This window comes from Alligator mississippiensis, chromosome 3 (genome assembly GCF_030867095.1).
Source record: "Alligator mississippiensis isolate rAllMis1 chromosome 3, rAllMis1, whole genome shotgun sequence".
In the NCBI taxonomy this organism is placed as follows: Eukaryota; Metazoa; Chordata; order Crocodylia; family Alligatoridae; genus Alligator; species Alligator mississippiensis.
The window spans coordinates 253,201,282-253,215,276 of NC_081826.1; the positions used below are offsets into that span (position 1 = coordinate 253,201,282).

Sequence of the window (13,995 nt, forward strand, 5' to 3'; positions counted from 1 at the left end):
CAACAGCCTCTCTAAAAGCTAGGCGCAGCCTCTTAGGCTGTTTTTATTTCCCTCCCAGACTTGATAATTCAGGTGACTGTTGATAAAAATGAAGAGCCACATTTCAATACTTCCAGCATTAAGGATTTTACAGTATCATGAATCAGGCCTCCAAGAATCCTGAGACTTTTAAATTAGTTATTTGGGTTCTTTTTGCTTCCTGTTTTTGGGGCATTTAAGATTCTAATTTTCAACATTTTCTTGGCTGTCAGGAGGTCCACAAACATGTTTCTAATGAAAACTGAGATTACTTCTTAATCAGATGTGTTCAAAAACTTGTGATTTCAAGAAAAACACAAGAATCTCAAGAATCGACAGCACTGTGAAGACTCCTGTAAATGCTACTCCAATTAAATGAGTGAATTTGCTCTTATTTGTACTATTAAAGAATTTGATCCAAAGCTGCTTAACTAAATCTGTCATCAGTAGCATGAGGGTCAATATTTTTCCTGGATGGGTAAGCAAAAATTGTAATATTTTCAGTTTTCAATGTAAAGTCTAAGCCTATAATTGATTGGCACTTGAAGTAATGACAGACACTCTGGCCCAGTTGTGTCAAGACCTTTATGAATGGGCAAGGGGAAGAGAGGGAGATAAGAGCAAAGATTCTTCCTGCTTCCAAGCAAGGTGGGCCCAGCCAGCCTCCATGCTTGCATCCCATATCACAAGATTCTGCCTTTAGCAGCTGCATTAGTATCCAGTTAAATCTGAAGGGGAGTCATAGCCCCAACCCACCTCTCTGTACAGCAGAAATAGCCCTATTCCATGGTCTGTCAAAGATTGGCCTAGGAACTGTTCCCCCTGCACTCCTCACAAAGCATTGTTTTCTGGCATCCCCATGAAGCAACACATTTCATACTGCCCTCGCATCCACAATTGTGCCTTAATATGGCAAGCCATTTACTACTGAGAATAACTTTAGCACATAAATAAATAAATAAATACATGCATGCTTCCCACAGTCTTCATCCTGAAAAGGGAGAAGAGCCAGAGACTCCACTGAAATCCATTTGGGACTTTGTTGCTGCTGCTGATTTAATGTTGGAGGCACTCAGATGCTTTGATAAATGGACAGCAGCCAACAAGGAGAGGAGCAAAACCAATGCAGACTGTAATTTTCAAAGGAACATAATGGAATTATAAGTGCATATGAGTCTCAGTCTCCGTTCTTTTATGCTCAACACTATAGGCACTTGCTAATACTTTGCTTTATATATGAGTTTTAGTTTGGAGACTAAATATGTTGTTTCTGCCATTTCAAATGGCTTTGGACTGAACTTGATATGTTATTTGCCCATCCAGATGCAAAGGGTAGAAAAGACTTACACTTTTTTGTACATGAGAAAAACAGTTTATTAGTTTGAAAGGAGTAAGAGTGAGGTTTCATGTTTTTATTTTAATATTTGATGCTAGAAGCAGCTGAAATAAATCGTAATTTCATGAAATTTTATTTTGCCAACATGGCCAAATCCTGACTCAAGCCAAGTGATTGTAAAGTTCATAGTAACCCATTCAGTGTGTCAACTGGTTCTGTCCAAATCAGGTGGAAACATGGGATTGGCTGGTTTGGGGATTGGTAAAAATTCTCTACCTGCTCCATGGACCAGCAGTCCTGATGTGAATCTTGGGCTTCCTGAAAAGGTGAAGAACAAAGAGTAAAGCAAGGTCCAGGTGATGGAGGCACTTGAAAGGCTTTCTGTTTCACATAGGCTAGGGACAGACATTACACATAAGCCAGTTGAAGGGATCAGAAACTGGTTTAAACCTATAACAGAACAGACGTTCAGTATACATAAACCAGTTGCAAAATGACTGAAACCGATTTGAGATAAACCTTGTTGAATGTAGTATCAGACTTAACTGATTTAACTCAAACTGGTTTATGCAATGTCTGTCCTAGACCCCTTCCTGGTTTAACTTAAACTAGAGTCCCCCAGCATCATAGATACTTTGCAGCCCTGGGCGGGGTGCTCTGCTCCAGAGAGCTGGCCTGGCCCCTCCCCTCTGCTCCCTAGCTAGAGTTCTGGCAGAGACAGCAGGTACAGCTGTGTCCCCTCCCCCTAACTCCCTGCTCAAGCAGGGATTCCCCCATCTCCTCTCCCAGAGCATGGACTGTAGTTAGCACATGGTATGCTAGCTAATGCTGACAGGTGTCTATGTAAGGCAGACAGGACAGTGTCCAACTAGGGCTTTTTGGAGCTAATCAACAGGTAGCTGGTAATGTCCCTCCATTTCTTCCTTGGAAAAAGTTGTTTAAGAAGAGTTTGAACTAATGAGAGAGGTTTTTGTTTTCTTGATGGGCTGATAAACATTGAGTTAGGGATGATAAACACTGTGTTATCAAATCCCTGCTGGGCTGGGCTGGAGCTGGTGTGGGGGGACACCCCTCCCTAATCAGAGAGTCCTGCCAGGGCCTGGCCACACACCCGTCATAGCTCAGCACTGTACATGGAAAGGGAGGGCTGCTTTAGCGCCCCCTGGCTTCTAGCCTGAGCCACTGCAGGCATGTGCCTACATTTCTTCAGTCTAAAGGAGATGTCTTATCGGTTACAAGCCTGTTCAGCCTAGTCAGGTTAGACTAACCTGCAACGATTGAATCAATTCAGGCTCAGGCTTTTTTAATACCTGTCCTTAGCCACAGGGTATTATATTGCTAAGAAATTAGAGAGTAATTCTCAGTAGCATAACTAACGCAGAGTTATTGGGGCATTAGCCTTGGGTGCCAACTTGGAGGGCTTGTGGCAGAAGAATAACATTACCACTGCAGCCACACATCCACACCAGCAGCACAGACAGCCAGAGGTTCCACTGCCTCCATGTATCACAGCTGCCCTGGGTACCTAGCTGCTTTTATGCCTCTGGTAATCCCTACCCATCTTTGTCTTTCCTGTAATTATCACTATGGTATCTGAATTTTTGATACCTATCTTCTCACATACCAAGGTGTAGGTAGCCTGGCTAGTTTGCTGAAGCTGTTAACTGAGGTCAAAGAGGTAACTGGGGTCAAAGCCAGAGGGTCAGTGTCTAACCCAGAGCCTAAACACTAGACAGGACATAGTCAAGGAGCAAGCTGTGCCTGATACCTGCAAGATCCAAGTTCCAACAATTCAAAACATGATGCAGAGGTCAAAGTTCAAGCAGGGTCAGCAACAGGTGGTCAGTTCTAGTATCAAGGCACAAAGGCAGAGAAACACCAGAGGCTCCAAAGACAGAAAGAGCCTCATTGTCCAGACAGCTTCCCTAGGAAACAGGAAGTCTTACATAGGTGGGAGACTCCAGTCAGGGGCAGGGAACCCAGGCCAATCAGGGGCCAGTAGTAGAAGGTCTTTCCCCAGTGAGGTCCCTCTACTTGCAAGAGGGAAGAGAAGGTAGAAAGCTTCCTTTGTGAACTGTGGCCTGGTGGAGGGTTGAGCTGGTGCTTGGTCCCTGAGCTCCAAGATCAGGGGTTTGGGTCTGGTTCCTGACCTACTGGAAGAGGGGGTGAACAGAGTAAAACTATGGCATTTAATTGATATGTAGAGGCCAGGAAGTGGGAAGCCAGTTTATCTTACAGCTTGCTGTTAGCTGTTTTCCTAGCTATGTTTGCATTCCAGCCTCTCATGTTTGTACATACACTGCATCCTTTCATTTATGCCTATTTCTCTCACAGCTAAGTCCTGTCTTTATTAAATCACCATTTACGGCTCCTCAGCGTTTGTTCCAGAAACGTTTATTGAAGCTGAACCTGCTTATACCAGGTTTAGACTTTGCCTTCTATTGGTATACTTTGTTTAGACAGGAACTCCATTCTTACAAATGCACTAGGCAGGCTAGTTGCTCTTTATGCTAATACATAGAGAGTTGGTTTGATTCAGTGATTCGTACAGACAGCTTATTTGATTTACTTTTAATGCTGCAGATCCTTCTGGCTTTATGTAACGCTTTTTGGTCTTAGAGGACAGCAGTTACTGAAACAGCTTCTGACTTTTTGAGTTGCAAAATTAAAAATCATGGTTGAATAATCTCATAGTCTTATTTAAACAAAGGCCAGCTCTTCAACAGGGAAGGCTAGGAAGAAAGGAAGGCTACTAAAATGATCCCCAATGAAGCATGAGTAGTTGAAGGGATACTCCAGGTTAGATAATTCGTAGCAGTTATCCCTCCAACACATCCTAATATGGAGGTAGAGAAGAGTAGTTGAATTAGATTAGAATCTGACCAGTTGGCTTCTGACGAAGCAGATTTTTTGGCTTTCCTTTCTTCAGTTCTGCGCATAGGAAACTTGGTACAGGTGAGGATTTGGCCTTATGTGTAAGAGTTAGCAATACTGCTAGATGAAAATTGTATATCCAAGAAGTTTGAACTGGTGGATGCAGCAAAATACCCTAAGTTATCTTTGGCTCATATTTGTCAAGAGAGGCCTCAACTACCCTTTTAGGGCAACTTGCCAGTTGCTTTATGCTGCTGAAGTTGGGACCAAGACTTCCTTCTCTGGAAGAATGCATTTGCTTTTGCAGGGTTAGCATTGCTTCAAAAGTAACATTTGGTTTGGTAGCAGCTCCTAGAGTAACAAGGTAGTTAGTTATGTGCAGTGACACTAGTAATTTGAATGAGAAATGTTTGAAGTAGAAAGGGGCCTGCCTGGCCTGATGCAACAGGACATTTGACAGATGCTGAGTGCCCTCAGCACCCACAGACATCAGTGGGAGCCAGACTTGCTCAGCTTGTCACAGTAGGGTGGTGTGTAAAATAGCTCTGTGTTGGGACTTAACTTTACTGGCCATGGTGTGGTGTTCATGAAATATCTTCAAATGTTGGATGCATCTGTGGAAATTTGAAGCAAAAATTGTGTTGCTTAAAATTCAAATGGAATAGAGGAGGTCAAGGGGCCAGGTTCTTTTCTCTTAACTCATGTTGTTTAGTTTCTTACTATAAAAATAGTCCCAATGTTGGAATGAATAAGGGTGGCAGTATCAGAGAGTTATTAAGGTTTTCAGATTTTTTTGAGTGCTCCAGTTGATATCAGGTGCAGCTGAACATTCTTTACTTTTAGCCACATGAACTTGTGGACCTTGGGCTTTTGGGTGCGCTGTTGAGCTAAACAAACTGAGGAGCTAAGCACAGCCTCTTCAGTCTTGTTGAACAGCACAAGCCAATCTGTACCCAAAAAAAAGAAGAAAGAAAAAGGTGAAAGTCAATTTAAAAACTAAAATGAGGGAGGATTATGAAGCTGATTTTTTTGCCCAGATTAGACAAGTGGAATAAAATAGTAACAGACAAAGGGGACTCATAAGATAATTCTTATGCATCGTTACCAAAAGCTTTTTTCAATGATCAATTGCTGAGTATTAGAGAATAATATCAAGCTCTTTATATTGGGTAGAATCCACTGTAACAAGCTATTTTATGAGTATACTGGTTTCTTTCAAGTGTGCTACTAGGTGCTGGGTTAAATTTTTCTAGCCTTTCTTCAGAAGGCCAGTTTAGATTGTGGATACATTTGCAGTAAATATTTATCTGAAGCAAGCCTCTTAACATTACCCTGACCCTGTAGCATTAATTCAAACAATTTTCCTGCTCTGTAGGATCTGCAGTGCTGTGCTGAAGTCCTCATAAAGCATGGTTCTTTTCAGCTGTTACTATCATGCATAACAAGAGGCCATGATGGCATAACTGTAAACTTACACAGCACAGTCCATTTGTTCAGCCCTTCCTACACCTGAGATACTGATTAGCAATTCTGGGCAGTTCTTTCATTCCTCCCTGAGCAGCTGCTGTCATCATGGTATCACACTGCCTACTGTGATACCAGCTGCTCTCTGGATTGGTCTCAAGGCTTTGCTGCTTCCAGGATGGCACTGAAGCAATAAGACAGCAGGCACCCTCTCCACCTACGAAATGAATGTGTCATCCCTGGGACGTATTGTGCTTTTATTAGGCAGGGCCTACGTTCCTTCCTGTCCAAGTGGCAGCCAAAAACAGCACTTTGCTCATCTGTCAGATTAGAGAAAGCAGTTCTAGACCAGCAAAATCACTTGTCACTCCAAAAAACACTGAGATGTCCCTTACTTTATACTCTCCTATTTCAATTCACTTAGAAAAAGCTGATTTTTGTAAGAGCCCAAAGTTGAGCAGCATCCCAAAAACTGTGCAAAAAATATCTGCAATTAATGTTTTTCAAAAGTAACTGAGTTGGAAATGTCAGTCGGTTGTAACTGCTCATGCTGAGCTCTGGTTCCACAAATTCTTAACAGTTGCAGAAAAGTGATATGAAGATTTAACTGTTTTAACTACTGGCATTTTTTTAAACACTGTGAAAAAACTGAATCTAAGGCTTTTCTCTACCTTTTCTTTCTTCACATGGATAATTAGACTTTAGTGGGTATGCACTTTATAAAAATAGCTAAACAGCAGAAATGGACATGGAAAATAAAAGCAAAATAATAATTAACACTTGTATCATGCAATAAATATTAAAAGTGCTATGCCAAAATTAACCAGCTAATCCTGACAACCTGCCAGGAGGAGGGGAGGAAGGTAGGTAAGTATTTCAGTCTCTGCTTTATAGATGGAAGAGACTGAGTTGGAGAAAGGAATGAATGGCCCAAAGCAACAGCAAGTCATGGGCACAGTCAGGGTGGCATGTTGGGACGTCCTGACTCTGAAATCCTGTGCTCAGTCTTCTAGACCAGAGATGCCCAGCTCATTTGGCCCTGTGGCCTGGATTCAGACTACGAAGTTTCTCTCAGGCCAGACAACCTGCCTCTGGGGGTAGTGCAGTGGCTCGTCAGCACAGCTGGAGCCACTACACTGTGCTCCAGAACCCAGGGGGTGAATGCCACCATTACTCACCTCCCTTTTCCCTGCCGACTGTTGACTTCAGTCACCAGAGGCAATCCAAAACCCTGAATTTTGTGGAAGGCAAGGGGGTGAGGGGTGAGGTAGCAGTGGCATTCACCCCCTGGGTTCTGTTATCCTATTTAAAAAACACAGAAAAAGGATATAATCTAGAATGGTAGAAAAAGGTTTGTCTGTCATTCAGTGTGACACATTTAGAACATCTCAGTGCTATGGAAACAATTGGTTTAGAAAGCTGACATGGATTAAAGGTTTTTTGCATAACAGGCAGTTACACTGAAGATATGAACTTTGGAGGGTTTTCACTGGTAAACTAAAACACAGCAGAGATTAATCACCCCCCCCCCCCCGGTGATGGTTAAAAGTCCAAGTATATTAAACGGTGGTTTGTGAAATTACAGCCATTGGAGTTCTACATGTGGTTTTCTTTGATTTGGATAAGAGACCAGGAGTGTGCATCTCAGCACAGAATTTGGGAGCTGGTAAAATCTATTGTTTTAAGACATTACATAAAATAATTAACATGGGGAGTTAATGGAACAGCTGTGGTATATGTGAATGCCTGCTGATGTCTTAACTCTAGTCTCAGAATCAGAATTAAAAGAGGAATTATCATTCTGGTTTTCTTTCAGAATGTCTAGAAACTTGGCCAATTTCAATCTCATAATCTCCCTTATTATTATGGATGGGCAATCTAATACATTTTCATAGATTTCATAAACATTAGGGCTGGAAGGGACCTCGTAAGATCATACTGTCCAGTCCCCTGCCCAAGGGGTAGGAAGTCAGCTAGGCTCAAAGGAGCCCAGCAAGATAAGTATTCAAATGTTTCTTGAAAGCGTCCAGTGTAGGTGCTTGCACCACCTCTGGAGGGAGTTTGTTCCAGGCATTGGGGGCTTGGACAGTAAAGAAGTTTTTCCTTATGTCCAGCCTAAAATGGTCTTGCAGGAGTTTGTGACTGTTGAACCTTGTCATCCCCTGGGGTGCCCTGGTGAACAGGTGTTCCCCCAGATCCTGATGCACACCTCTTATGTACTTACAGGCTGCCACCAAGTCACTCCTGAGCCTGCGCCTCTCTAGGTTGAAGAGTCCCATAGCTTGCAGCCTCTCTTCCTAAGACCTGTTCTTATGCCCTCTGATCATGCGTGTGGCTCTCCTCTGGACTCTTTCAAGCTTCTCCACATCCTTCCTAAGTTGTGGAGCCCAGAACTGGATGCAGTACTCCAGCTGTGGTCTCACCAAGGTCCAGTACAGTGGGAGGATGACATCCTGGGTCTTGCTCGAGATGCATTGATAGATGCAAGCCAGAGTTTTGTTTGCTTTGCCATCTGTGGTATTGCATTCGTGGCTCATGTTCATCTTGTGGTCAATCATGACCCCCCATGTCTCTTTCGGTCATGGTGCTAGCAAGTGTAGCACTGCCAAACCTGTAAGTGGGATGCGGGTTTTTATCCCCGAGGTGGAGCATCTTGCATTTCTCCATATTGAATGCCATCAGGTTTTCATCCGGCCACCTTGCAAGCCTATTGAGGTTGACCTGGATCAGCAGCCTATCCTCAAGTGTGGACACTCTTCCCCAAAGTTTGGTGTCATCAGTGAACTTGGCCAGCCAGTGTCCAGATCGTTAATGAAGACATTAAAAAGTACAGGTTCAAGAACAGAGCCTTGGGGGACACGACTAGTCACCAAATGCCATGTTGATTTGGTTCTATCTACTACCACTCTCTGGGTCCGGCCTCAGAGCCAGTTCCCCAGTCATCGGACTGTGGAGTAGTTGAGGCCGCAGTTGCCCATGGGGAGATCATGGGACATCAAGTCAAAGGCTTTTTTAAAGTCCAAATATATGACATCAACCTCTTCCCTTTTGTCCAGGTGATATGTCACCTGGTCATAGAAGGAAATGAGATTGGTCAAGCAAGATCTACTCATAACAAACCCACGCTGGCTATCCCTCAGAATGTTGCCTTCTGTTAGCCTGTCAAGAATGGTTTCTTTGATAATTTTTTTATAAAATCTTCCTGGGGATTGAGGACAAACTGATTGGCCTGTAGTTTCCCGGGTCGTCTTTCCTCCCTTTCTGGAAGATGGGCACCACACTGGCCCTCTTCCAATCTTCGGGTACTTTGCCCAAGCACCATGAGTTCTCAAATATCCTTGCCAGTGGCTGCACTATGGTGTCTGCCAGTTCCATTAACACTCAGGTGCAACCAGCTGATTTATGGGAGTCCAGCCTCTCAAGATGCTCCCTCACAAGATCCATGCCAATGGTGGGCATATATTCATCTTCACCCCAGTCACACTGCATTATGTTCAGCAGAGTGGTGGTCCCTTTGGGCTGGTGAAAAACCAATGCAAAGTAATCATTAAGCAGATTGGCTCTTTCCTGGGTGCCAGTAGTCAGCTGTCCCAGCTGGTTTAGCAGGGGTCCAACGTGGTCCTTGTTTTTCTTTCAACTCCTCACATATCTGAAGAAGGACTTTTTATTGTCCTTGATTAATGTAGCCAGATAGAGTTCAGTTGCAGCCTTGGCTTTTCTAGTTCACTTCCTGCAGGTGTGGACCAGTACAGCATACTCCTCCTGAGTGGTGTTTCCTGTCCTTCATTTATTATACACCTCTCTCCTTAGACGTAAGAGGTCAATGAGTTCCCTGTTGAGCCAAGAGGGTTGTTGAACTCTTTTACCACCTTTCCTATGGGTGGGGATGGATTCCTCTTGTGCTTCTAGGATCGATTCCTTAAGGAGCAACCACTCCTCATGAACTTCCCTTCCTGTGAAATCATGGCTTCTCAGGGCCTCAAGACCAAGCCGCCTGAGCTTATGAAAGTCAGCTTTCCTAAAGTCAAGGACTACTGCATTGCTGGCTGACTTGCCAGCTTTGCGATGGATAGTGAAAGTAATCAACTCGTGGTCAGTGTCACCCAGCTTCCCTTTGGTTCTTAGGTCACTGCTTAGATCATCCCCTTTGGCCAGTACCAGGTCACCCACACATATAAGGAAGCTTTGTGACCAATGAGATTTGGCCAAGTGCTCATCACATGAGATGTCCAGGTAGCTGAAGTCTCCCATGATGACCGTGCACTGAGAGCATGGAGCCTTGGCCAGTTCCCTGGCAAATTCTTGGTCAGGCACTTGTTCCTGGTTTGGAGGTTTGTCGTAGACTTCTACCACGCTATATTCCCCTCGTATTCTAACCCAAAGGGTCTCCAGTCATTCTCCTTGGATGCCAATCTCAGCTTGCAGGGACGTGTTGCTCTCCTTCCCATAAAGAGCTACTCCCCTGCCCCTCTTTTCTGCACAATCTCTCCTGTACAGGGTATAGCCATTTATACCAGTAGTGCAGACATAAGAGGAGGCCCACCAGGTCTCAGTGATCCCTATGAGATTGTAGTCATTTCTGTTTAGCAGAAGGACCAGCTTTTCCTGTTTATTCCCCAAACTCCTAGCATTAGTGTACAGGCACATAAGTTTGCCGTTGGAGGCCCTAGGCTTCCCTGTACTCATGGAGAAGCTGGGGTAGGAGTGGGTTCCCTTGAGCATCCTAACCTGCTGGTTTTGCGGTTGATGCTTAGTGAACTTGCTCCGATGGCTGTCCACCCATCCTTCAGCGAACTTACTTGACTTTAATGTTAGGTTGGCTCAAGATGAAGGGACCTCTTTAAAATGTGATGTACATTATAAACAGCCCAACCTGATTTAATCTGTTTTGTAGGTTAGTTTCAGCTGAGGAAAAATATTTGTCTTTTCCTTGCTATATTATTTTTTCAAACCAAATACATTCATCAGTAAGTCAATTTTTCCATATTTCTGCAAGATATTTGTCGTTTATTGAATCACGATCTGCCAATAGTAATTCTTTTGCTACTGCTGCTGCCAAAAAAGAAATAAATGAAAAATGCAAACATTAGCAAAATAGATGCGTTAAAGCAGAGAATCAAATTTTGCTGAGTTAAACTAGTGTCAATCTAAAGTTAACTCTCTGTGGCCACATCTACACAAGACTTTGATTGCACAGTAGCTAGTTACTACTGCATGGTAGTGTTGTGTGGCAGGAAGCTTTTCACAGTGCTACTGTGCAGTAGTAACGAGCTACTGCACAGCATCAGTGACTTTACTGCGCAGTCATTTAGTACTTGTTTATACCTTACTGTAACTAAGCAACTTTTACCATATAACATATTGCACTGGTCATAGACCCACTTTAAATACCTATGGTAAGGTTAACATGTAAAACAGATCAGAGAGCCAGGTTCCAAAGACTGTTTATTATCATCAGCTGTACATACATGTCAAGCAAGAAAATAGAGGGCAGGGCACGGGCAATATGTTCCTGCATGATCACTACAAAATTACCTGCAACTGTCAGCCACTCAACACCTACTCTCTGTGGCCAGCAGGCTATGAGAAAAAAGATGCCAAAGAACTGAAGAACGTCAAGGAGCACTTTTTCTTCCAGCCTTTGCCTAAAAGAGCGAGATTGCTGTAAACTGTGTCCATGACAGCAGGGTTGGAAAAACCTGCTGCCTACTGGATTGCCCCTGGTGCCAGTGATGCTGCCATGTATATAGTACTGGCAGGTTCTACCCTTTCCTCAGCATGTTATCTGAAGGTTTTGATTTATTGAAAGCAAACTTTTTTCCATTAAAATCGGGGTGTGTGGAGCAAGTATTTTCAGCTATGCTAAATTTCTTTATCCACTGTTGTTAACTGCATCAACTTATTGTTCACTTCAACTCCTGTATCAACCTGGTGTTTGTTTAACTAAAGATATAGAAAAGTCCAAGAAATGTAATATGGAATATATATGATCTCAAGAAACTTGGAATGAAAATGGAAAGCTGAGTAGAAAATAAATCACTATTTTGGAATTTGAGGAAGTAAAAAATCATGCCAAAAGGCTTGGAAAGCTGTACATTTTTTTTAAAAGGGTCTCCCTTAGCCACCTTGTTATACATTCAGCCTCACTCTTTGTATGTGTAATTGAATTACAAATCTGCCTGCCTATAAGCCCCTATAAGTGATGTAACCTTGTGAGATAGGAAAGTACTTTTCCTATTATATTCACAGGGAATGGAGGCAGGAGTAGATTACATGACATGCTGCAGATCATATGAGAAGTTTGTGGCAGAGAAATAAGGATAGTTAGATGGCCAAGATTTAATCCCACAGGTCTTTTGCAGCACAAAAAATGCACTCATAAAAACAAAAAAACCCCTCAGTCTGACTGAAAATATATCCTATGTGCTGTTGGACAGCTTAGCACTTTGATGAATGAGTTGGTCTCACTAACAAGTGAAAATAAATGTTGTACCCTGCGTACTGCCCTGCAGTCCTCCTCTTACAGTATTTATACCATTCCATTAGTGGATGCAGGGTAAGTGCAACATAGGTATAAATTTCGTTTATGGATATAGTTATGTATGTTTTTAGTACCGTGATGAAAATAATGGCACCAGTCCAAGCTATAGGGAAAAAAATCAGTGCAAAGACTTCTTCTGGCTTCAGTTGCTTGGAATTAGGCCCGTATTTTTTGCTTCACTGTAGGAAGCATTCTTACCCTAACAGGGTTTAGGTTGTGCCCCAGTGCCTCTTTAGCAAGTTGACAGTAACAAAGTAAGATTCTTTTTCATCCTTGTGTGTATCTGTGTCATATGGTTATTGTAACAGGTGCTCTCCTTTATGTTACAGATTTAAATGCAGCAGAGAGCCAATACCCAACACCATACAGTGCGAATCGCGGAACCGTCCAACCACAGCAGCTTGCAGATGCATTCCTGCTGAGCCCACGGCCTGACAGGGTACAGGATGCAGAAAATGGAGACAGAGTTGAAGAAAATATTGTTTACCTCTGATTGCTCCTCTAATACCCATAGCACTTTGCATAATATTGTGTTTTGCTTTTCTAAATGTTTGTAGTCACTCCTTGTATGAGCAAATGGCTTTAAGGGATGGTATTTAATATTCAGTGCAAGATTTTCTCAAGGTAAATATAACAATTAAGTTATTTTTTAAAGCATTTAATCTTTAATTTATGACACATGGTTCCAAATGCTTCACAAGAATCAACATGAAGGGCAACTTCAAAAGGTTTGGACATATAAAGATGCTCCAATAAGATTGCAGATGGGAATTGTAGAGACTGGAGTCACTTTTCTCTTGAGTCTTCAGTTTAAAATGCAAGTACAAATGCTTAGAAATATGTACCTGCTGCTAGAGATCTCATAGTATAAATCAGTGAATTTTAAAGACAGAGGTATTGTAAGAGAAGGTTAAACAGTGGTGGCTACTATCTGTATGACTTGTAACCTTACTTTCAGGACTAGGAGGGTGAATGGGTTGCTTGCCTTGCAGCTCTGCAGACCCGAATTCTGACATACATGCATCGCGGAGGAGGATGTCTTTGGTCATTTTTGGTTAGTGCTTTGTCATTTTTTTATGTGAATAACCTTCACTTTTACCAGCCTTTCTGCAGCGGTGCCTCAGGTCTATTTGTGCTATATTCTAACTAGACCTGGTTATAGCAAGTGCCCTTACCTGTATCAGCCTTAAAATTCACCAAATGAAATTTTCTTATTGTAAAATGTAAAAGAGAAGGGGTAGTATATTTTTAGTCTAACTGAATCCTGCTGCTTTACCATAGAAGAAGAAGCCTTTTGCTTTAGGATAATGAGTGTTGATGTCTTAGAGAGTAATAAACCAGGAGCTATTTTTGCCTTCTGTTTTCCAGAAAATTTTGTATACTTTTGTTGAATTTAAATAAATATCCCATACCACTCTGAAAAGTTTCATTTTCATGACATTCAGATACTCTGCCTGCAGACAAAAGGAAACCTAAACAAAATTGGTGCTCTCTGGACTTGCATCTGCCCTTTAGTACATGCCCTTCTCTCCTGTTGCACACAGCAACCACTCAGCTCCAAACATACTAATGAAATGCTAACTGGGGAGTTCTGTTAGCCTTTGTGAGCCGACCTGGCATAATTTCTAACCCTCAGCTAGCATTAATTGCTGGTTTGACACAAGCTGGGAATTAAGTCTATTGATATGTTTTCGTGTTCAGACCTCAAGCTTGCAAGATTGATTCATTCCTGCCAAAGGGTGTGAGTTTGAGGGGAGGAATC

The 13,995-nt window shown here is 42.6% G+C and overlaps 1 protein-coding gene across 7 annotated transcripts in view; it reads left to right on the top strand.

Annotated features, from left to right (window-relative positions):
• Nucleotides 1–13,656, top strand: part of ARHGEF28 (Rho guanine nucleotide exchange factor 28) — a 232,915-nt gene extending 219,259 nt beyond the window's left edge. For all 7 annotated transcript variants that reach the window (XM_019482597.2, XM_059725095.1, XM_059725094.1 and 4 more), the window contains one exon: nucleotides 12,563–13,656. In XM_019482597.2, coding sequence (XP_019338142.2) covers nucleotides 12,563–12,726 — 164 coding nt within the window. In that variant the 3' untranslated portion in view covers nucleotides 12,727–13,656. The remainder of the gene's footprint in view (nucleotides 1–12,562) is intronic.
• Nucleotides 13,657–13,995: the final 339 nt, after the last annotated feature.